This window comes from Ruditapes philippinarum, unplaced genomic scaffold, assembly GCF_026571515.1.
Source record: "Ruditapes philippinarum isolate M1 unplaced genomic scaffold, ASM2657151v2 ctg1520_1_1_1_1, whole genome shotgun sequence".
NCBI lineage: Eukaryota > Metazoa > Mollusca > Bivalvia > Venerida > Veneridae > Ruditapes > Ruditapes philippinarum.
In genome coordinates, this window is record NW_026856547.1 from 58,197 (window position 1) to 84,438 (window position 26,242).

General features: G+C 32.7%; 1 protein-coding gene across 2 annotated transcripts in view; it reads left to right on the forward strand.

Annotated features, from left to right (window-relative positions):
• The first annotated feature begins 305 nt into the window (after nucleotides 1-305).
• Nucleotides 306-26,242, forward strand: part of LOC132746934 (carnitine O-palmitoyltransferase 1, liver isoform-like) — a 38,532-nt gene continuing 12,595 nt past the window's right edge. For both annotated transcript variants that reach the window (XR_009628057.1, XM_060736217.1), the window contains exons 1-14: nucleotides 306-766; nucleotides 6,699-6,811; nucleotides 15,856-15,972; nucleotides 17,396-17,472; nucleotides 18,149-18,239; nucleotides 18,740-18,820; nucleotides 19,496-19,698; nucleotides 20,444-20,505; nucleotides 21,060-21,158; nucleotides 22,353-22,402; nucleotides 23,052-23,136; nucleotides 23,432-23,541; nucleotides 25,206-25,272; nucleotides 25,560-25,649. Coding sequence is in view for 1 of the 2 variants with exons in the window: in XM_060736217.1 (XP_060592200.1) it covers nucleotides 443-766; nucleotides 6,699-6,811; nucleotides 15,856-15,972; nucleotides 17,396-17,472; nucleotides 18,149-18,239; nucleotides 18,740-18,820; nucleotides 19,496-19,698; nucleotides 20,444-20,505; nucleotides 21,060-21,158; nucleotides 22,353-22,402; nucleotides 23,052-23,136; nucleotides 23,432-23,541; nucleotides 25,206-25,272; nucleotides 25,560-25,649 (1,569 nt within the window). In the remaining variant the exon portion in view is untranslated. The remainder of the gene's footprint in view (nucleotides 767-6,698; nucleotides 6,812-15,855; nucleotides 15,973-17,395; nucleotides 17,473-18,148; nucleotides 18,240-18,739; nucleotides 18,821-19,495; nucleotides 19,699-20,443; nucleotides 20,506-21,059; nucleotides 21,159-22,352; nucleotides 22,403-23,051; nucleotides 23,137-23,431; nucleotides 23,542-25,205; nucleotides 25,273-25,559; nucleotides 25,650-26,242) is intronic.

The window sequence follows — 26,242 nt, forward strand, 5'->3', positions numbered from 1 at the left end:
GATTTTGATGTCGTGGTGGTGCTTTGAAAACAGCAACTGTATATATATAAAGGTTCTTGAGCTATAAACCTGTGTCAATGTGATACACTACAGTATCTGACAAAGTCCAATGACTTACCAGTGAAATTTATTTGTAGCCATTTGATTATTAACTTTATTGTGGGTTTAAACAAGTTTTAAAAGAATGTAATATTATTCCATAACAAACTGACGAATAGCTAATTCAATATCAGAAGATCAAATTCAAATTATATTATCAGTTACAAGTGTAAGGCTAGTGAAGTCGCCGCATATTTCATCGAAGGTGTGTCACCAATCGATTCATTCGGAACAATCGGACATAGTCGACCCGGGTAAACAGTAACTGTCCAAACAAACAGACATTGCTGTGATTTTAATCATAAATATTGTCTGAGAATAAAAGGAAACAAATAACGGCAAGATGTTTCGAGTAATGGGCTCCATGATGCCCTACCGAAATAAGGCATATGACATTTATAGGAGAAACTTTAGCGAAGCATCGGCTGTTGGTTTTCTGTCCGCGATTTTGTTCACAGTTTTTTCTGAGCCCGTAAAAAATCTCGTCGATTTTGGTGAAAAATGGATGGAATTATCAGGTATTCCGTACCAAATGAACATAGCCATGTTTGGATTTATTGTCGGATATGGTTCAACAAAAATGTTCTTGCTCATGAGGATGCAGTTATTCAAAATGTTGCTGGGCTACCAAGGGTGGATGTTCAACACCAAATCAACTACCACTAAAGTAAGTTATGAAATTATATCTAATTAGATCTATTATTATTTAGGATTGTTATTATTATTATCATTATTAATATTTTTTATTTAATAGAATTTTCTGTCTTATAAATGTGGTTAACTTAAAACTTGAATACAATTTTAGATAAATAAATGGCAAATTTCAGGAATGTATGAAAAAGACTGCAATTAGAGTCACAGTACCTGTGCTCGACCAGCCCAGTGCTCGACCAATACTTCTATTTGTGTACGATTTATGGAATCCGGGTCAGCTCGGCCCTAAAATGTACTCGGCCCCCGAGTCAGCTCGGCCCTATTCCAACTTGGCACGGGTCAACTCGGCCCACTTTTCAATAATTAATATTTAGGTTTGTGTTAACACTATTTATTGTAATTATTATAATTATTTATAATACATGGATTGACAGTTTCGAACTAGCAGCAGATATTAGCTTTTCTTATCAGTAGAATTGCAAGTAAAGATAAACGATTGCGTATCTCACTGTATTTCTACATATTTAACTTCTGTTCTGTTCTTTATTACTTTAACTAGATAATGCACAGACAAGGTCTTTCTATTTGATAGAAGAAAAAAAAAACGTATGAAACGTGCAAATGAATTTCGGCAACAATTAATGCGCTTATACGGAAGATTTAATTAGAAGCTTATGATATTAAGTAAACACGTTTTTGTTTCATTTTTTTTTAAATATTATTTTACAAACACATTTTATTCGAATCTAGATCTATATTAATTTTATCGAATCTTCAAAACAGATAAATAACATTTTTTTCTAAATATACTTTATTTCAGAAGAAGTACAATGTATAATTATATAATAATGATATCTCAGAGATATTTCTTATTATTCATTTACCTTAACAACATGCAAAGCAAAGTTAATACGTTATAAATATTTTTGTAAAGTGGGCCGAGTTGACCCGTGCCGAGTTGACCCGTGCCGAGTTGGTATAGGGCCGAGTTGACTCTTTTCCGATTTATGCATAAAAGTGGAAAAACCCTGGGAATTTGTTTGTGCTTTTTGTACCTGACCTGTAACCTCTAAACCATGTACAAGTACTCCAACTTCGGTAGAAGATTGGCCATTTTGCAGACAATATTTAACAGTACAAAAATATATTTCTATAATTAAAGTAGCAGTAAAAACTATTTAAAACACTGAAATAATGGTAATTTAGGGCAAATGTGGACAATACTTTGTTAAATTGCCTTAACTCTTATGATTCCAATTGATTTCCATAGGAAAGGTGCTTAAAAATTATCAAAACCCTGCTCTCCATAAAAGTCAGGGGCTATGAACATGTAAACAAATATGGCGGCTGTACGGAAACAAATCAGGAACACACCACTAAAAGCGTAGACCATTTGTATATTACACCAAATATCACACTTATATATGTTTGCAGAGTGATTTTAGTAAAAAAATATGAGAATAAGTAATTTAAAACGCCCCAGTATATGTAAATTCCAAAACTCTTATAAACACTTTATTTGTCAATGTATAGCATTTTCTTCGTATCATATTTACTCTGATATTTACATCTATAGACACTAAAACATAAATTTTTCAAAATATTTTTGTAATAGAATTGTTGAACATAAAAAATCATATCTGTTTTTATAAAATAAAAGTTCTGATAGAGATAAAACCACCTGGTCGAGCACTGGTTTGGTTGCCTGAAAAATATAGTGGTTTTATACCCTATATACAACTCTGTGGTAAATTGTATCCTGATCTGTGTAATTAAAAAGCTTTAGCTTATTGTGAGTTTAAAAGGGCCAGCTTTGTAACAAAAATAAGTTTCCCAGCAAACTTTTTGTTCTGAAAGAGTTTTTACGTGATTTTGTGAAAAACTGGTTGAGCACTGGTACGGTGACTCTAATTAAATATTACACAGTATTTTTGAGAAAAAAGCATGCATACGATATAGGTAAATTTATGTTATTGGTTGAAGTTGAGTATGTAGATTTATCTTCATGGTTGACATCACATTCATACTTTAAGGGTCCAGTTGATGCACAGGCTAGAAAATCAGGGGTCTATAAAACACAAACACATTGTATATCACACATATATATGACTACACCTGTCTATCGATATAATAAATTATACAAGTATGCAATAAATTTCATTAAATTAGATAAAATACAATAAAAGTCTATATTACCCCCCTTTTACGTGTGTAGGTCCAGACCCCTTTGTCCCCCAAAGTGATTTTGAAAACACTGGCATATGTCAAATATGATAATGATCAAGACAGAGAGGTGTAAATATCTTTCATGAACCAGGTGGTAAATAATTATCTTTTTGCAGATACTTAATATTATGTTCCTTTAAGAATATTTTTATTAGGTCTGGTCATTCATTATATGATATGAAAACATAGATTGCCATGTCCTTTAAATAGTTTATGGTGATGCTCAGCTGTATTACAATGATTAAAAAAAAGATTAATGAAAAAAAGTTATAACCATTTTTTTTCCAAAAAGGAGGGAAATATCTTTACAAGTTAGTAGTGAACATGATTATGGTGTACAATATATCACAATGTCAAATGAAATGATCAGTTTCCACAATTTTCCCCACCGTCACACAGTTTTCCCTCCCTCCATTAAATTTAACCATGCCACTTTTCCCACCTCTATTACCCCAAAAGTGAAAGAGAAAAACAGTGATATATAAGCTATCATTTGATTACTTAACTGCCAAATTGACAAATATGCATTCCCTGTGGCAAAGTTCATTAGCAATAAGGGTAATAAGTTATGGTTGCCACAATACCCATTGTCATTCAATCATTCATATGTAAATCTATTTAAAGGACCTTAATAAAATTATACAAAATTAAGCTAATTGTTTTTATAAAATTATATAAATTGTGAGGGAAACCGAACCTAATTTTTTTTTATGTATTAATACTTTATGTGCATATAATTATACTAATTATGCCCCAAAGAATGTTGTTAGATTTAAAATTATTGTCAATTTGATATATTGCGATATCTTATTTAACCGCTACAGCCCTGTCAGATGATATTTATAATTGATTTATTTGTAGCGATTTTAAGTATGTTGACATGTTGTTCAACACTTGAGGCTATTTGAAGTGAAAGTGCGCAATCTGTGTTATAAATAACATATTAAAACTCTTTGATGATTTTTCTGATTTATTGAAATATCATATTGCTTTATGGTTGTGATAACTTATATATATATTATATATTGCTAAGTGTTTTATTTCTACCATAAAAAATGAAAAAAGCCAGTAGGGTTGTTAATTTACTGATTGAAAGTATGTTTCAAGACGAGTATAGCACTAAATTAAAATAGTCGTTGTATATACAAGAATATATTTCAATACAGCATTTAAATATTTCTGATTTCAATTGGTACCTGTTTTTCATTTGGGTACATTTGTATATTCCATAAATGCATGCTATAAATTTAAAAGCTAAGACTTCCAGCAGTTTAACAAGAAAATACATGTAGTATTACTATATACAAAAAAAGAACAACAGACATTTTTTTATCCAGAACATTACAACAATGGTGTGTGGGATGCAGCAAACAATCAATAATTTATTTTTTGCCTCAAGTTGATGCTGCAATAGTTTTGCAATGAAATAATTTGATGCATCAAGTTAAGAACACATACAATTTTAGAGATCAGTATTTTCCATTACATTATCCTGTAGTTCAACTTAACCAGGAAGAATTTAATGGGTGTTTTTAGCTCGACTTTTCTATGAAAAGGGGAGCTATCCTACTCGCCCCGGCGTCGGCGTTGGCGTCACACCTTGGTTAAGTTTTTCGTACCACCCCACTTTATTTCAGAAGTATTACAAGTATGGCTTTGAAACTTACCATACTTGTTCACCATCATAACCTCCATCTACAGACAAGAGTACATAACTCTGTCAAGGTTTTTGACAGAATTATGGCCCTTTTTTGACTTAGAAAGTGTATTGAGCTTGGTTAAGTTTTTTGTACCACCTCACTTTATTTCAAAACCATTGGAGGTATTGCTTTGAAACTGACCATACTTGTTTACCATCACGACCTTCATCAACAGACAAGAGGACATAACTCTGTCAAGGTTTTTGACAGAATTATGCCCCTTTTTGACTTAGAAAATACATTGAATATGGGTAAAATCCACTTATTGCCTTAACCCTTTGAGATATTGCTTTGAAACTTTTAATGCTATTTCACATCATTACCCCCATCTGTACGCAAGAGAAGGTAACTCTGTCAAGGATTTGTTTTAAAAATTAAGGCCTTTTATCGACTTAGAATCTTGGTTAAGTTTTTAGTACCAGTCCACTTTTTAGCTCGACTTTTCTATGAAAAGGGGAGCTATCCTACTCGCCCCGGCATTAAATAATGAATTGAACTTCCTTCATGTAATTCAAATATCAGTTTACAACGCATTATCTACATAGTGGACCCACGAAAAGTAACCAGTCACCCACAGCCTGTGTTGAAAGAGATCCACTTGTGACCAACTGACAACATCTAAAAAAGCTTGATAAAATTTATCTATTACTTGTATTATAAGGTAACTATAATACTTTCACATACAAAGTCAAATCTATATATTATGCTGATTGTACAAAAATATACTGCTTCCTTGGCATAGATTTCTTGAAAAATTATGTTATTATGTCATTTACCAAGGTGTTCTGAGTGACGTAAAAATACCTTATTCTCTCAAAGTGGGTTTAATACTATTAAATTTATTTAAGGCTCAACTCAGTTTTTTTTTCTTTCTTACCAGCCCTCTTTTGACTTAAACATTTCAAACTTTGCTGCAGTGTTCAAGGGTATCACACAATTCAGTAAAATAATTCTTCACTAAATATCTTAATGCTCATGGCCATTGTTCACTTTAAAAATACAGAGATTCTTGTATTGCCTTTTACTGCAAAAACTTTTTTTATTGGCAAGCAATAAAAAAGTCGAGCGCGCTGTCTTACGGACAGCTCTTGTTTGTTGTTGTTGTTGTTGCTATTCTTAAGTGTTCTTTTAATCATTGTTTCTCTGTTTTAATACAGTTATGTTTAGAGGATGTTACCACTTAAGTCAGTATGAGTAATAATAGCTCTATTTTGAGACATGATAGAATCAATTGTGCAACAATTTTCAATTAAATCAACGCTTGGTGCATGATCATTTATCAATACTTGCTTGCAGGCGCAATTGGGTCCTTTACACCTGCACAGACCAAAAAAAAAAAAAATCCAATATATACTTTTATGATAAAAAGTGTATTGTTTTTATTTGAATTTGCTTGCAGAGGCAAATGACCTCACACCTACACAGACCCAAAAAATCTAGACATTTCAATATATATACACACGTATATATTTTTATGATGAAGGGTGTATTGTTATTTGAAAATCGAGCTTCCTCAGTACCCGTATTGATGAAACTGTTTTGTTACCATTTTTACCAAGATTGCAAACTGGATGCACTGCTGCGTGATTAGGTGTATTGATTATAATCATTTTAACTGTCTAATGTCAGGTGTAGCTTCAATCCTGAATCTTCTAAACATCATAAATGGACTTGTCCATAGTTCAATCTGGACAAAACCATTCATCATTTAGGTGAAAATTTCAGAAAAGCAGACAGTGCAGATCATAATTTTCTTTTTTTCATAAAAAGTAGTTATAAAGCAACAAATATTTATATTCAATTCTGTATATACTATATCCATTTGTATATAGAACTTATTGGTCACCATTACAAGCTATCTCTTTTATACGAGTAGGTTGGGAGAAAGGGAGGGGGGCTATTGTGCATCACACTTTTAAATGTTTACAATTGAATTGTTTGTGTTTGCAACATTCCTGTGTTGCAACGCAGTAAAAGCTGTATTAGTTCATTATGTACAATGCATGTATCTATTTTCAGATGTGGGCATTGATGTTGGGCTTGTTGAGAGGGAATGGAAAATACCCATGCTTCTATTTTGAACCATTGTTACCAAGACTCCCTATACCAGAACTTAATGCTACACTTGACAGGTAATAATTGATTCATTTTCTTGAGTTTAGCACTAGTCAAGATTGTAAAGCAGTATTTAAGTCACATACTATTGGGCAACTATTACTGAAAGAAAACTATCATCAAAGAAAAAGGTATTTGTCAGGGTCCGAGCTTTTAAAGCAATTGCCTATGCTTAATCTTAGATCTCGGGTAATTGATTGGTCAGATATCATCAGCAGAGAATGTACACTGACAAATGAAAATACATTGTACCAACAGGGGTGGAAAAATCAATTGCCGTATTACCCAGTTTGCCCAACAGCCTGCACAGACAAGTGTATATTTTCAAAAATTCACTATAGAAATACCATACAGACAACAAATTCTTCAGATGAAAATGGACAAGAAAGACAAAATCAGATTTGACCAAAATTCAGGGAGCTCAGAGAAAAGGTTTTTTAACCAGGTGAGTACTCAAATCAGGAAAAAATGTTAGGTCTATAAAATTAGACATAAATGTTCTTCATACATTATTACATGTAGCTGATGAAGCTGGCTATGTCATCAGTACATGTACATTGTTATTATTTAGCAAAGCAAGGTTCATAAATCTAAACTGTTCTCTATAAATGCTACATCACTAGTAATTACTGCATGAGAAATCATTACTTCATGTGTGTCAGTTTAAAGCTGTATAAGGGTTTCAGTATTCCTTTTTTTTTGCAGAGGGGGGGGGGGGAGATATAAGGGAGAGAAGTTTTTTTTTTAGTAAGATTGATTTATAGAAGATAGAAATATTTGTGGATTTAAAGTAATTATACTACAATAGTATAATCCCTATTGGTGTGTCAAGTGCATATTTGTGTGTCAAGTGGCGATGCAATTAATTAAGTAAGCAACCAGTTTTGGTGTTTGAACCTATGACCTTTAGGGTTGCCATCTGATGCTTTACCATTTCAGCATCAAGAGGGGATAATTTGTTAAATGTTTTTGGAAAAGGCTAAAAAGAGATAGGGAAAAAAAACCCAGAGACAATGTTAAAAATTGTTCAGATTTAAATTAAAATGCTACAAGATTAGTCAATGTCTTGAACAGCCTAGGTGTATTCAATGCAAAACCGTTAAATACAAAACAACAGCAGCAACAAACCAAGCAAATAGAGAATACAAATGTTGTTAACCCATAATTTCTGTGAGATTTACTTAATACAGTCAGTGATGCAATCATTTATCATATTGACCTGATGTGACCGGCTATCTTGACTGAGATATCTTTCTATATATGGCCTTGATTCACACTGGTCTGATTATTGTACTGTTTATATTTATCAGGACAACAGGTGACTATGAAAGTATGTGCACTCAAAATTGGTTTCAGTTAACCTTGCTGAAATTGTAAACAAAACTTTCATGTTAGAAGATATATTTTGAGTGCAGTTTGATTAGGAGTATATGCTTACCCAACTATAAATGTAAAAAAAGCCCAATGTTGTTTTTCCTTTTTTAATGAATTACAAACTAATGTACAGTATAATGCCTGTAGTGCAACACCCTTTGGGAGACAAAGATTTTGGTTGCTGCGAGAGATGTAGCTCACGGTGCAGAAGTTAAATTTATCGTGAATTCTTACTTCAAAATGATACTACATGTATTTCTGTAAAGAGGTGATTGCTCTTCAGATGGTTGCTCTCCAAAGGTAACACTTGATGTACAGAAACCATATAATTCATTGACATATACTTATCATTTAGTTTAATATTATGTAAATTAACTCCGCCATTTTACTTATATAACATATTCATAGACAAGCTTTTAGAATAAGTTGAAAGCGTTCTAATTTAAATGTTTCTTTCCCCATGAGGAAGTAAAATTATATTCCCATGAGAGGGTAAAATTATATCTATAATCTGTTTCAAATCTATTTCACAAATTTTGGCAGGTTTAAGGTTTTGAAATAAAGATAGTAAGCAGTGGACTTTATATAAAGTTTGGTCAGACTGCACAGGTGGTCAGACTGCACAGATGATCTGGTTTGCACGGGTCAATGCTAATATCATAGGCCTGTCAATTGTGTTAAAAAGGGTTAAAAGTGCCTATAGACATAGAGATAGAGATACATAATGTATATAGTCTGATGATTATGATGTTTTTGTGTCATCACTCATTAGTGTGTTATATGCCCAGAAGATATAAGATAAAAATCTCAGTACATGTAAGATGACATGTATACATTTACATGTATATTAATATGGTGTTTACTTAAAAATATCAGCTAGAAGTTTTGTTAAATCAGCATAGCTATACCTCCAGATTCGAAAAATTCTTAAGTTTTATTTGTTTAATGTTGAAAATATAACATACATTGTTGTACATGAATACAGAATGTAATGGATTTCATCCTGTTAAGGATATAATTAAAGGATTCAAACCATTGTGTAATGTATTTATTATGTACATGTATATACATGAAGTAGAAGAGGATAAAACATTGAAAGTAGTATCTTCTTTTCTAACTGTCCTCTTTTAAGTTAAGTTATAAGCTTTTATTCTTAACCTCCCTAAATATCATGAATGGACATGTTCATCTTTCAGTCTGGACAAAACCATTTATCTTTTTTAGGCAAAATTTGGAAATATATGATTATAATGACTGAAAAAGCAAACAGTGCAGTACTGTCCATGATCAAACGGCATAGAAGTATGGAATCGTGGTTATGTAAAATTATTTTGAGCCAAGCTATGACAAAACCAACATAGTGTGCTTGCAACCAGCATGGATCCACTGACCAGCCTGTGCATCGGCCCACTCTGATCAGGATCCATGCTTTTCCCTATCAGTTTCTTTTCTTGTAATAGGGTTTGTAAGCGAACAGCATGGATCCTGATCAGACTGCACTTATGCGCAGGCTGGTCTGGATCCATGCTGGTTGCATGGCGTGGCCCATATGTGGCTCGCAGGCTAAATGTTAAACAATTAAACCAACCTTACTTCAAGAGACAAATGCTTTTTAGAACATTGAAAAAATCTCAGCATATTTACAAACAGAAAATTACAAGACAATGCCTCATAAATCATGTAGCAAATGGAGGCATTTATTGTAATTTATGCTAGCCGAGGGACGCTTCAGAAATGAATCACACTTTGTGTCCTTTTTGCTGATTAGTTGCTATTGATCTTGATGTTTTGTCCTTGATTTTGACCCTTTTTTGACCTTTTTTTCAGTTCTGTAATTAAATATCTATTAAGAATAGTTTGAACTGTAAATGGTAAGGAGAATGTAACATTTTACCCTGTGTTGTCAAAGCATTCTGATGAACTAATTTGTTGGCAGTCACAGCTGCCTTGGTCGAATCCAATCTCTCATTAGTTAAATTCCTGTGAAGTAACGGTGAAGTAACGTGGATCAATATAAGCTGTAGTTGATACAGGCAGAAGCTAGATTTGTTTAGCTATGTGTGTTTTATTAGATTTATCAAGTCTGTTTTGTTTGTAAATATTGACCAAGATATCTGTCTGTGAGAGAAATAGCAGATCTATACCATGAATGATTGTAACAGAAGTGTGTTAAAACTGGGTATAGTGTTATAATAATGATAATATCAGTTTGTAAAATTAATCATAATGTTTCTTTTCTTTAACTAGGGGACCATTCACTGCTTTTCATGGAATGGCACAAAAGTGTCCCATTGAAGGATCCATGAGCATATATATGTTGTTGTTTGTTCTGTTAAATGGTTTTAGTGAAAGTTTATTGGGATTAATAAAAGTTTTGCATCAAATAACTAGGACAGATATAAATTACAACTGTACGAATAATGCATGCATTGTATTAAACATGAAACTTCAGACATGTATTCATTGAATATCCAATTACAAAACCTTTTTACAGAATAAAGTTCCATTACATACAGTTAAAATCATGGTCTGTGAAAGGCTTGAACATTTCAGGCAGTGGCCTGTGCAAGTTCTGTTTCCTCATTCATTGAAGGTTTAACTTAAAACATTACAATATATGGTGTTGATTTAAACTATATAGATTTTTAACTAAATTTTTCATTTGAGGTTCTAAAGAATCCTTGATTCTAGTATTTATTTTTCATATTTGAAGCATATAACTTACTTGAAATTTTACACACACTTTAGTGTCATAAGTGTAATTGTTTGGCCTAATGGATACCATATTAGCATATTATATTCTAGCATCAATTTTTACTGAATTACCTCCCTTTATAAATTTTTACTGAATTACTTCCCTTTATAAACTAATTATATTGTTTTTCTATTAATCATGAGAATAGTTGAGCATACTGCTTGATCACCGGGACAGCTCTTGTTCTAGGTAGTATCTGTTTTATCTACAAGTACATCATTTGATGGATCTTACTGTTTTGTTTTGTTTTTATTGACCAAGATTTTCTTCCTGATAATTGACAGACAAGAAAATTTGGCATGGGACTCCTATAAAGGTGACATTATGATGTATTTCAGACTGTTTTGTTTACTCCTTTGAATAATTCGTTTATCTTCGTAGAAATGCTTGAAGGTTGTTTTGCTTCCAATATGAACATCCTAATTCTTATTTTGTTACATGAAATTGTTTAACTTGAAGCATTCATATGATTATGATTAATAATAAATTCATGCATCACAAATATATTGAATACATTTTGGTATGAATCATAGAAAAAAATAGGACTCAAAAAGTTTTAACTTTTACCACTCTTAATATGATTTATGTTTAATGGACTTCTTTCAATCTAGTCTAAACCATTCATCATTTTTAGGGTATTTTCAAAATGTGTACTGACTGGATAGTGAACTGACTGGTGCAACAAAAAAACCAAACAAAATAAAAACAATACCCCACCCCCTCCCATAATGGTGCCCAATGACTTATAGAATGTCAGTGTGACATTGAACCCAATTTTAACCCAACAAAAAATTTAACTTTAGCCTGCTGGGGGGGGGGGGGGGACTGAAATTACCCATGCAAAGAGTGCAGACCAAGATCAGCTGGCACATCTGTGCTGTCTGATCATGGTCTTTACTGTTGGCTATGCAGTCAAAACATAAAATGATTTTCTATTCTATTTCTATTCATTTAAGATATTTAGTGTGGTAAGGGTTAATAACTCTTAAAAGCAGCATCTAGTTGTCTCCCCTGATATTGTGAGGAAATGGCCTTACGGAATATAATAATATTTCAAACATCCTCAAATTAGGGGACCTAATTATCGAACCTACATATTACACGACATAAAATGATATCCACTACCTTATAAGGTCTACTTTTGTTATGACAGAAGTTGTTTATGAGACGGGAGACTTGTAAAACAACAAAACAACACCGGGTTATCTGTTGAACTTTACTATCAGGTTTTTGTCCATTTAAACGTGGTTACTTGCTTTGTTGATAATAATAATTTTGTTTACAGTTGATAATATTAATACAGCAATCTGATTTTCAAAATATTTTTAGTTTTCTACCCTGTGAAATGTTGGTTTGTTTTACAGTTTATGAGGACAAAACTGGGACGGTTTTGATGCATGTAGTACAATCGAGACACTGTTCATTTGTTGTTGAATTATTTCTAGTGTCAAAATGCCAAAATAAAGCCAAATTTTAGTAAGGAAATAAAGTGAAAACTGCTTGAAAATGAAGTCTGCATAGGCTGGTCATTATGTATTTTAGCACAATTTTTATTGTCATTTAAGTCACACCAAGGAAAGTTAACCAGTTTGACTGTACTAGTGAAGGAGGTCCCCAGGTGTTCCTATATACAAGTGGACAGCATTATAGTGAAAACACTAAATTGTAGCACTTTCATATTAAAATTGACATCTTAAGGAAGACATTTTTAAAAGTCATTTGTCTGGGGATAAGCGACTAGTTACATGTCTGTTTGGCTGAGTTACATGTCTGTTTGGCTGTGCAGAGTATCTGTTTAAGTTGCTCAATTTTGAGGAAATTGAAGGGTGTATGTACAGTTGTGTAGTTTGTACTATGTGCAATAGGTTTCTATACTCAGTTCACTGCTTGCCTTAATTATTTAAATATTTTGATACTGAAATCTCTCAAACTATGTATTAAAACATAGCAAGTCTATGAATAGATTGAAAGGAAAATATACTAAAAGGTGTAGATAATTATAGAATATACGAGTAAGATGTGTACTCATGCATGCCAGATCATTGATGTCAGTGTAAACTGTGTTAAATGTTAAAAAGTAAAAGTACATGTAAATGTTATCTGATCCATTGGGAAGGTGATCATGCATGATATTCTAAATGCTTAAATAAAAATGTAGAAATGATGTCTTGTGTATTTACAATAAATAAACATGTACAATTTTAATTACTTTCACTATTTCACTATAAAACTTTTTTGTCACATGACTACAAAACATTTTCGTCACAGTTACAGTTTTAATAAAAACATTAAATATTTCTGATAAATTTTTACATAGTACCCATTGACATGTTGATATTAACCCTACAGGTCCTGACTGAAAACAAACTTATATTATATGCAGAATGATATAGCATTTAATCTTGCCAAAGCTACACTAGGTCATAGAGTCATGGCAAATTTAAGGTCATTTAATTGGTTATCTCCCCGAGCCTATAGTCATTGAACAAATACTGAAATGGGGGAGTGTACGGCCCTATATGTTCATATATTTGATAAATGATTTGTTTATCAAAATGAAAAGATTACGACTCTGGAATAGATAGTGAAAGCACTTGAAAAAATGCACGTGATCTTCCGACAACTGACAGTCGTGTGACTGTTTAACTTTTATTATAATACAATCACGTTTTAATTCCTAGAATTATATATATTCATTCTTGTCATAAAAAATTACATAAATTGATTGAAAATTTCAAATGAAATGATTAACTTTCACTAATAAAACGGTCCATATTTAGGGTGGTATTGAGACAAAGCCTTCTAATATCAAGCTGCTGGAATCATTTGCCTATATGCCACTATTAGAGCTCAGTTACATATATGCATTCTTGTCAAGCTCTGTAAATAACTGTTGGATCGGCATGAATTAACCTTTTACCCTATTAGCATATTGCAAAAACTGGCCGTTTTCATTGAAAAGCCTCCTGTAACAAGTTCAAACTGCTATGAAACTATGAAAAATGCTTTAATACTGATGAAACTTGGCACAAATGTTGACAAGACCATAGCCTCTGTAACAGCATGCTCAATCGTAAATTTCCTGTTACCATGGCAACGGGGGGACGTCTCAAAATTGCCAAAAATCACTATTTTGCATTGTTTTTTTTCCATCAAAACTGATTTCAAAGTGCTGCAACTTCTCAATTAATTGAGATAGAGTAAAAGGCTTAATTTTCAGCATCGGTTACTTGTTACCCTGAGATTGACCTGAGGCCATTTTTAGCCTGTCACATGTCCAAAATTTTCTTGGCGATGAGGGGGACTGCCGGCCCCCTTCAAACCCCCAAAACAGAAGGGGGCACATCCCCCTTCTGGCAACCCCCTGATGTAACATTTGGATTGGGGACCGCGACGAAAAAGTGGTCACTTTTTTAACAACATTTTTCAAACGAAAAACAGTGTTTGGGGTCTAAATAGGGCATTTTTTCACTGTTTGAGGCCTCAAAAAGGCGAGAGGGGGGGGGGGGGCAAAAAGCCGTCGGAACACGCTTATATAAGGGAAGAGGTTAATATAACCCATTTATTCATTTAATATTATAGCTTATCCGTTCTGATTGAAAACTAACTTCAGAAATTTGCTACAGTAATTAAACAAGTTTTCATATTGTAATGTTGTAGATCAACAATGGAGAAATGAAAATTGTTAGCAACAGAAATTAAGCACATGGTAAACTTATGGTAAACAGAAGAGAGACATACATAGTTAATTAAGTAAATTAACTACATGTACAAATTGGTCACTAACAAATAGCCAGTAGTGTCTGCATGAAACACTGTTTGTTCATTTTGCTCCTGTAGGGTATTGCTACCATAAATTATTCATTGTTGTTGTTATTTTGTTATTTTTTTATCAGGAAGCAACTCTGCATGATAAAAATTTGTCCCCATTATACTGCCAATGCTTTGTTGTTTAAAAGAGAAAAGTAGGCATTGTTGAATGGTGTAAATATTTGCTAGGCTATGATATATTATTAATCAAAGTATATATTGAATTTCTTTGTTTGAAGTGGTATTATTGGACAGTGTTAGCACATTTTTGTTACGCTATATTTGTTTTTGTCTGAGAGTTTCTGGAACTGAACATTAATCAAATCAGTAAATAGGAAACATTTTTTCACTATCTACATACCTATATAATTATGTATATAACTTCATATATTAAATGTTACAAATTGCTTTATTGATTGGGAAAAACCTTTATGTATATAGAATAAAGATACAGACAAAATTGATTGTGATGTACTGGTCAATTATAACCCCTGCCCCCCAACTTGGGGAATAGTGGGGACTTCAATGGAAGTTGTAAATATCTGGAAACATTTTTGGGCCAAAACAATGACACGGTTAAAACAGCATTGACCCTACAGTGTGGAGGCGGTAGACTGTTTGTTTGTAAAAATTGGGTTATTTTTTCAGCTATCCTCCATATTGAATGACAAGTATTAAAAAAAAAAAAATAAATAAATAAAGAAAAAGAAAGAAAAGAAAAAAATAGAAAAAAGATTTAGAATTTTAGATAAATTCAAGATTTAAAATGGCATGACTTTTAGAATAAAGTTAAAATCTGTTGTGGTCATAATATAAGCTTTAAGTGAAAGTTTTGTCCTAATACTCTGTTTTTCCAGAATATTTTTTTCTAGTTGTAAAAATGATCCAAAATTGAAAAGTGTTGCAAGGCTTTTCGATCAAATCAAGCTAAGAATAGAACAAAAATATGTTTCAATGTATTTCTTTCATCTTTTGCATATCTTTCTGTTTACATGTAATTTGCTTAATTTTATCTTTGTAAAAAAATTCATATTTCATGTTTATAGGCTTTTGGACCTCAGTGGAGTCCCTTTAATGTAGAAACCCTACACAATGCCATCATTTATTTTTATATTCTTACAGATTCCTTGCATCCATGAAACCTATTTTGTCAGATGAAGATTTTATAGAGCTGCTGACAGCAACAGAGACTTTCAGGACAAAGGAGGGACCAAAACTTCAAGAATACCTACAGCGCAGGTAAACACTTTTAATAGTTTATATGTATACAGTCAAACCTTACAACCTGACCCTGCCATTATAATACTACTACTACTACTACAAATGATGATGATGATGATAAAGGCAATGATGACAGTAATGATGATGATGGTGATGACGATGATGATAAGAAAATAGTTATAAAATGATATTAAATCAACAACAACAACAAACCCACATGGACTGCTGATATGTTCAATATGAATTTATGGATGTAATGGATTTACGTGATATCTGAAGAAGAAAACTATGCCAGTCAACTTGGCTGAAGATTGATTTTCCTTTTAAATTTCCCATATGGAATTTTCTTTTTATATTTTCTTCATTTAATCATATATCTATGTATTGTCATGATAATTTATGGCATTGAGACTCCAGTTTAACAAAAGGTATATATTATATGAATAAATTTCTTTCATGTCTGGAGAATTTCCCTTTTAAGTTAAGAATGCATTTGATTTCAATAGATCGGCAGAATATGACATAATGTCATTATTCAGTATTGATGAACTTAAATGAATATAAAAGTGCTAACTAGATTTACACTACAGGATTTTAAAGAGGTTTTATTTTCAGTGCACAATATTATATATATAATATATAACTGGTGAAATATTGATTTATTATAAAGGTATTGATTGAAATTGAATCCAGTTCAATTAAAAGTAAACATACAATTAATATTATGTCTATATCAAATACATTCATGTCTAGGAAAGGCTTTGTAAAATAAAAAATGTACATAATTTTTGTCTGACTCAATTTACTTTTGTGTTACAGACTTTTGATTTATGTGAAAATCCATATTATTTTGTTTGGTTTAGCTTATACAAATTTATTTTAGTTTGATTGTATTGGAAGCTACAAGCTTATTGAAACAGTCTTTAATTTATTTCTTGAACCAACCAGTACTGAGCTATGAATGTAAAGTTTCTTGCTCACAGAAACAATGTCTTGTTTCTGATGGGGTTTGATCCCATGGGGCCAGAAATCCTTAAATTACTAGACCGACACATTAACCACACAGCCTGTCATGCAGCCACCCAACTGTCATTTTTTTGATTTGATAAGTCGTATCAAACATTCAGTCCACTTCAAACTAAAATGTTACCATGTGGCTCTAATTTTTCCTTATGTGAAACAGCTGAGCAAATTTCATGAAGCCTGATGTAGATAAAGATACGCCAAGAAGATATATATCAAGTGTTTCTTTTTCAGTCACTGAGCCAGGTTGTTCTGAACTTAAATATGCATGTTGTTCAAACGAAAAAAACAACTTACAGATTGTTGCAAAATTTTTATAAAAATATCTAACCATGTACATAGTTTTGCATATAAGATGCGAGTACTGACAAAGACTTTGATTAAATGATATATTCATTAAATATGTCTTTAATTTCAGATCGATCAATAAGCGATGTTGGGTGGAGGATTTCTGGTTACAGTTAGCATACCTGGGCTGGAGAGAGCCAAGTGCAGGTAGGTCATGTTAAATTAACCATAAGATTGTTTGCGGCCAGAGATTTTACTCATGCAATCAGTAGTAGAGATCTTGATCACGGTCTGCACTATTCGCTATTCAGTCAGTACTTATTATTGAAATTTTTGCTATAAATGTGGAATGATTTTATACAAATTGAAAGATGGACTGGTCGATAAAGATGGACTGGTCCATCTAAGATATTTAGCATGGTTAAGGATTTATGCACATGGACTTAAAAAGAAAAAAAGAATAAAACATTGCATTGCAATATATATTAAACTGCTATTACTAGTAGGTTTCGGATTGACTTTTGCACATGCACTATCTATTTTATTGGAAGGTTACAAACATCATATTTTAAGCTTGATTTTGATCAAGAAATAAACAAGTATGAGACTACAGACAAGCCAGTGTAGCATTATACCCTTTTAGTAACAAAAGCCTTTGAATTATAATAGATTGTTCGGTATCAAATGGTTATGCACTTTAAATGAATGCATATTTTTCATTCCCTTCAAAGGAATGGTAGAAAATTATAAACTATATTCCACAGGGAAATAACATACTTTACATTATTTTAAGTATATTGTAAAAATGGAATGTCTTTGAAGACATACAATGGAATGGGTATGTGATGTTAGAATAATGCTAAATTTAACTATGTTATTTCAGTTAATGTGAATTGTTATGCTGTCGACAGGAAGACCTCCCCAACAACCAACCAGCTTGCACGAGCAGCCAATATCATTCACCATGTTGTTAAGTATGTATCACTTTTATATACATGTATACCATTACTATTCTAAAATAGTATAACTGACATACCCTGCTTTGAATTTATGAACTGGTCCTTGATATTTAAATAGGTTTAAGAATACAAAAATTGAATTTCCTACAATTTAAAATTGGCCCTGATAAGCCTTTGGAGGGATGGGAACCCGAGCGGTGTTGGGCAAGTGGTTGAATATCAGCATCCTTAGGCTTAACCACTCAGGCCTTGGAGGCTGCATTAATACCAGTTGAAAGAATATATTTATTATCATAGAATAATTACAATTATACAATTATCATAGAATAATTATTTTTATACAATAATGAAATATAATACAAATGTAAATAAATACTATGATGGAACAGTTGGCATTATACAGTTTTGTCACTACACTCGCTGAAAGCAAAGGCTTGTTAGTACAGGGTATGTGTGCCATGGTTGTACCAAGAAATTGAACAGCAACAGAATGTTATATACATTTGTATTTTCAGATATTATGAAGCAATCTGTGAGGAAACATTGGTTCCACAATATATGCAAGACTTAATACCTCTCACCATGGATGGTTACAGGTAGGTCTTCCCTTTTGTTTAGTACTAGTAGAATATACATACATGTTTTGTGGCATTTTATTGAAAGATTTGCTCAAAAAATAGAATTGCAGTAAATTTGCTCAATAGGGAAAGCATCGGATAAGAAAATTGAAATCAAGGGGTCTCTGGTTTGATCCTGGTCAGGGCGTAATTTCTTAGTGAAAATTGACCTCAGACATTTAGTCTAATGGTCATTTGTCACTCACTGATGATTCAGATATTGTGGGATTAGTAGTTGGTCACTTGCCAATAAAAAATGATAATAGGAAAGACAATTAGGTGGAGCGACTGGTGAGATATGACCAAAAATGTGTTACAGTTGGCATTTAAGGAAAACAAACAAAAAAACTGATTTCATTTCAAAGAGAGTACTTAAGCAGAGTGTTTCTTCAGGTGCTCATATGTTTATTGTAACGATATGTAGTATGGTAGATTTGAATCTCAGTTAGCTATTACTTAGAAACAAGGTTATGGATGTCATATTCTTATTTATTTTTGTTCGAGTTCTTAGTGACTCACCTTTATTCTTGATCTATACAAGAACTGATTTGTGGAATTAATACTCATGTGACCCAATTCTTTGCTATGTGGAAAACAATTTACTTCAGATCTTTTTTCCATAGCCAATTGACAATGCCTTTTTTTATAATGCAGAAAAACGCATTGCACAGCTCGCCTCCCCAAAATTGGCATGGACGGACAAATCACATACAAGGACCAGAAACATATTGTTATATATAGAAAAGGGGTGTACTTTAAACTGGACGTATATAAGACCGACAGTGATGGCAAGGAGGTTCAGTTGTCCATTCCCGAACTGTATGTGATACTTCAACAAGTTATTAACCTCGCTGATGGTATGTTAAAATACATTGTATATATTTACATAAATATACTATGATGAATTAGATGTCTAAAAGTGTGTATCGGCGGGTGAAATGGCGAGATATTAGAATTTAATTTGTCCAGTACAAACTGGAATGTAGTATTTAGTGTGGTGCTCCAATGCATTTTTCAGTCTCACTCATACTTTATGTACTGTTGTGACAAAAACTGCAAAATCCCATTAATATAATGAAAAACAAATTTAAATATATTTTCTTTTTGATAAATAGTATTAAACAAATCTCAATGAGTTAAATTAGTTTAGCTAGTACAGAATTTAAATTTAGTTCAATTGTTTAGGGAAATATAAGCTGATAGACACACTCTAAAATTTTGTTGCTGAAACTAAAATTCGGCTTGTCCAGTCTGTGTCTCATTGCGTTAAATAGACATACCAGTCTTCCACAACTTGCTGTAAAATTCATAGGCCAGTCTAAAATCTGTTCAGTCTGACTAGACAGTCATTTGGCTGCTCAATATTTACTTGAATCTACTTGTATGACAAGTGCGGACCAAGATCAATGTGCACATCCATGCTGTCTTATCATTGTCTGCACTGTTTGTTACTCAGTCAGTACACCTTGCAATTTAAAATTATGAATAGTTTTGTACAGATTAAAAGATAGTTAATTCCATATAGATATATAAGATATTAATCATGGTAAGCGTTAAAATGTAAAATGACAATGGCATTTAAGTTTATTTATTTTATTCCAGATGCAAAAGATTTCTGCCCTGTTGGAGTTTTTACAGCACAAAACAGAGATTATTGGGCCAAGGTTTGTTAAGATTTTTTTTACTTTTAAGCAGTATGCAGCATCCGTCTGAATACTGCTAAGATTGTATGCTATCTTTTACCTATTAAAATTGTCCATTCTTTACAAATTCCTTTGTGTTAGAAATTATATATATAAGACATTTATAATTGTCCTTCTTCAAATTATTTAAGGTAAACAAGGACTGAATTTTGTAAATTTTCTAATTTCTACCTATATCATTAATATTCACTTTCAAGGCTTCTTAATTACCACATTTATCAAATTTATACATGTTAGATATTGGCAATGTGACATAACATTTAGTTTTATAGCTATTTACTCATTGAATGTTGTTAGAAACGTATGCCATCTGAATAAAGCCAGGTTAGCATGCATCACAGAGCAGTCTGACCTGGCTTTATACAGTTAGCTTATCGGTTTTTAGTATTTCATATTGAAATCAATTCAATTTCTCATAGGACAAGTCCATATTAAAAATTGTACATAGTAAGAGTTAAAACATGATACAAAAAATGATGAATATGTTAATTGTTCTTTTGGTACTTTTTCTTCAGGTTAGGGAAAGACTGGTTGCAATAGATGTTAACAAAGAAAGTTTAGCAAGTATTGAGAGCAGTATAGGCCTGTTTTCTATTGAAGAAGAAAGTCCTAAGGTAGTATATTAGATGTGTTTTATATTTTGATGTTAAACATCTCTTATTTATGAACGTAACTGTCCTATGTGAGAGATGATTTGTTTTTTACAAGGACCTTAAAGGTTAACCTGCTTTTCATGGCGGGTGTCTGTTAATTACGTATTCTAACTGAGCAAAATTTGAAACTTAAGGAATATTTCTTGTTAACTTACAGAATATAACAAGTAGATTAGCTATTGGAACGGGTTTTCGAATATATAAAATGTTACACAGAAAAAACATCATAGATCGTCCTTCCATGAAAGTTATTAAATAAAATTTTCCAAACTAGGGGATATAATTGTGCTTGAGAAAGAAGAAATTTATATACTATGGTTATCTATCTTTTTTAACCCATAAAATGCAGGAACTGAAAATGAACAGCCTTGTCACCAGTAAAGACTGTTCCAAATTAATGGCTGGATTAGTCCATTTCACAATTTAGGGGATAAGAAAGAAAAAAATATTGTTATTTTAATTATACTAAGATTATCCATCATTATCAAACATACCTATTAAAAAAATCCTGCACTTCCTGAGTTACAGAATATTTACATTTCTAATTTTTCCCAATGATAATTGCCTATGCAAAAGATGCTATCTAGAAGCTGCCAAATGTGGGTACCGTAATCTAGCAGTCTGACCAGGTTTTCTACATGTACTATCTTCTTCTTAATTTTAGCTTGTTTATTGTTTTGAATTCTTTTGAAAATGGACTTTTCCAAACTAAAAGCATGACTTGTGCATTGTACAAATTCAACTGTGTTGAGGAGTAAAAACATAGAACATGCAGCACACTGGATGGATTTGATATGACATATACTTGATTATCGTAATACATGTACTATTGTTGACATAATACATGTACTATTGTTGACATATGTTTGAATGATAATACTGGTTAATTAATAGATATTATGAGCCGCGCCATGACAAAACCAACATAATGGGTTTGCGTCCAGCATGGATCCAGACCAGCCTGCGTATCCACGCAGTCTGATCAGGATCCATGCTGTTCGCTTACCAACCCTATTACAAGTAGAGAAACTGATAGCAAACAGCATGGATCCTTATCAGACTGCGCGGATGCGCAGGCTGGTCTGGATCCATGCTGGTCGCAAACGCACTATGTTGGTTTTGTCGTGACACGGATATTATATTGTTTATTTAAAGGGTTTGGATGAGGAGGCTTCATTTACCATGACAGGACAAGGACCAAACAGGTTTGTAGATTTTTTCTTTTGTTTTGTAGCATTGTTGTTGTGTATTCTACAAATTGGTTCTATAATTATGTTATTTATAGTCACCACTCGGAAGCCTGTACTGAGGATTTGGTCAAGGAGTGTGGATAAGTTTAATTTCTTGTAGTGCAGTGCCTTATCCATACTAAATTTCTTAAATGGACTTGTCGAACTTTAACTTTTGGGACCTTCCATATATGTATTGATGTAACATCTATCTGATACTGATGTTACATATTTTTGGTATTGATTTGACATATTTAGTATTGAAATAACATATCTATTTGGTATTGATCAACATATTCAGTATTGAAGTAAAATCCATTTGGTATTGATTGACATATTTAGTATTGATGTAACATATCTATTTGGTATTGGTTGACATATTTAGTATTGATGTAAAGTATATTGGAGTCAGGGTATTCATTGGCATATTTAGTATTGATGTAGCATATCAATTTGGTATTGATGTGGCATAATAAGTATTGACATAACATATCTACTTGTTACAGATGTGACATATTTAGTATTAATGTAGCATATCAATTTGGTATTGATGTGGCATATGAAATATCAATGTAACATATCTTTTGGGTAGTTATGTGACATTTTTGAGAATTATTTATTACAGATTCTTTGACAAGTCTTTGCAGTATATTATATATGCCAATGGCAAGGCAGGAATAAATGCAGAACATTCTTGTGGGGATGCTACTGTAAGTAACTTGAATTGAACGTAAACACTTCACCTGTATATGACAGTCGAATGTAGGTTAGAGTTTCAACGCAGGTTACATCAGGACTTCTTTATATAGAGTTGGATTATCTTGAAAATCTTGCCAATTTTCTGCTATTGTTATTTTGTTTTTAGTTTCGTTGCCACTGATTTGAAGATATTGAATTTGATATCTTTTCAAGAATTTTTATGAGATACATAGTACAAAGAGTTAAAAAAGTTACAAATTCTAAAAACTTTCTTTGTGTTTATTGTAAGTTTATTATGTTTTACAGTATGCAGCACGTCTATGGGAATATATCTTAGCTGTAGAAACCTACAACAATGACGGAGGTGTTGCCAAAATCTCAGACCAACACTTGAAAAACCTTCCCACTCTTCAGAAGTGAGTTTCTTTATAGCCTTTACCCTGCTAAATACTGTATGCGTAGAAATATTCGCGGGCTTCAAATTTTCGCGATCTTCGCGGTGACATTCGATCCGCGAATTCATGTTCAGCGCGAATATTTCTACACAAATAATTTCTTAATAGTCATATATTCGCGCATCTATAGAACAATGTATATCAGAGTGTTCATGGCTGCCATAAGTCTGGTATCCGTGGTACTTTCAAAGATTGATTTAAATGTTATTTACACTGTACATGTAACATTTAGCTCTGTATATAAATCAGTTTGCTAGTGTGTTATTGTTTGACTTATATGAATATCGGATTCTTGTATAAGTATATACATGTTTGAGCAATACAATTGCATTACGTTATTTATTTCATAGTCTGAGTCATAAACGTCTTACCATCTGTTCAGATTATATTTTGTTTTTCTAAACAAACAATACAAATAATACAAACATTAACGATTCTAACTGATGAAAACATGGAAAACAAAACACAATTACTCAGTCAACATTTTAAAAAAAATGGTGAAAAGATTATGTTCTCATTCAGTGCTGTTTAACTGTGAATAATTACACGCACGTTAACGGACATTCTTTTGTTTGCCATAATCTGTCCGCTAGACAAATTGAATGTCTTTGTTCTGTACAATAGCGTATTGTTTGACAACAGGTGTTGAAAATAACTGTTAAGTCCCACAATGATTAAAGTAAAAAGTATGTGAAATGAAAGAAGGCTGCTTGCGAAAACCACAACCTAATCGTGTAAGAGTAATTTCCTTATTTTTTAACCTGATGGGTGTACGCGAATTTATGATTTTCGGCAGTCACCTCCGCGAATTCAAAATAGCGCGAAAATTTGTATATACCCCCAAAATGGACCTTTCCGCGAAAATTTGCTTCCGCGAATTTAAATACACATAAGTAGCTTAAATGGACTTGTCTGCCTTTCATTCTAGATGAGACCATTTATCAGATTTAGGGATAATTTCAAAATATCTGCCGACTGAATAGCAAACAATGCAGACCATGGTCAAACAACATTAATGTGCCGGCTGATCTTTGTCTGCACTGGTTGTATGGGTAGAATCTTATGCTGCCGGCAATGAACTAATGGTTTAAATTATCGTGAAAAAATTTCACACTGCTTAAAGACTCATCCAACTGATTCAGTCTTTAAATTAAAGAGGGTGTCAGGGGCTACTTTGGATTCTTTTATGTGAGTTAGCTTTCTGGCTAGCTTATGGAAGATTGTTGGTACTGCATGTACTAAAGTGTCGGTTTGTGCAGAGAATCTAGGACATTTGCCCCCCAGACAGTTGGCCCCCAGTTTGCCCCCCTCCCCCCTTTTTTTGCAGTGAGAGACAGTTGCCACCTCATATGTATTGAAAGGGCCGACATTTGCCTCCCTAAAATTTATGGAAGGCGGACAGTTGCAACACTGTATTAAAAAAGGTTGAGGGTGGACATTTGCCCCCCCCCCCCTGTGATAATTGTCTGGATACCATACACAGAAGGTATTTTAAGTTTTTGTCCCTCATTAAAGCTGGGATTTTCAGTATTGGATTGACTTCATATTCAGCCAAAATAAATTCATGTAGATAAATGAATACAAATGGGGTCGATATGCAACCAGTCTATTTTATTTTTGTTCAGGTTAGACTGGGACCTCAGAGACTTTGAAAGGGAACTTACAGAATCTCAAGTCCATTTCCAGAAACTGGTAAAATTATATTTCTATATTTTTTTGTTCTTTCTTAGACTTGATAAAATAATAGTTTCTCAGTAAGCTTTGCTTAGAGCAGTTAATCTTAATTAATTTAAGAAAAAGTGATGGCGCTAATTTTCATTGGCGGAGTTACACAGGTGCAAACCCAGGTTATAATATGGTGAATGTATTTCTCAAAAAAGAATATGAATATTTAGTTAATCTTGGATCAAATTTATTCTGTAATTACAGAATATTTATAGTTTTACTCTAACATTACATTTACTTTGCCATTATAATAGGCTGACAGTTTTGGAGTGAGACTGGTATTTGCAGAGTATGGTAAAGGTTACATTAAAACAAAGAGAGTCAGTCCTGATGGATATATACAGGTAACCAATCATTGTGTTACGTTTGAACCCTGAATTTGCATAATTATGGATTGCCCTGTATTGAAGTTGGAACAGTCCATTCAAAGTCTGGCCTGGCTCCATACTGGTGGGAAAGGCTACTTGTTTTCGGTTCCAACAGTTAAAGGGTTAGCAACCTTGGAAGTTTATGTTGTATAGGATAAAAGAACTCTTGAAGTTGAGTGCAAATACAGTCGAGACTGCCTTAGCGACCCCCTGATTTAAACGACTCCCTGTCTTACCCGACCTTGTTTCAGTACTCCCAACGTATTTTCCTATATAAATGGTCTGAATTAAACGACTCCCTGTCATATGTGACAAGCGACCCTAATTGTCAGGTCCCAATGCAATGTTTGGTCTGATTTAAACGACTTTCATACCTTTTAATTGTCCGTTAAATCAGATAAATAATACCTATTATAACACCCAGAGGGCCAAAATAATTAAGTCCAATTATAATCCAGTAGCAAACAAAGTCTACACACCTCTATCTCAATTACACAGTTGACATGTATAAATGCAGGTATCAAGTGACGTAGCGTCTGTTTATGGGAAGCATGACGCAATCGATGTGT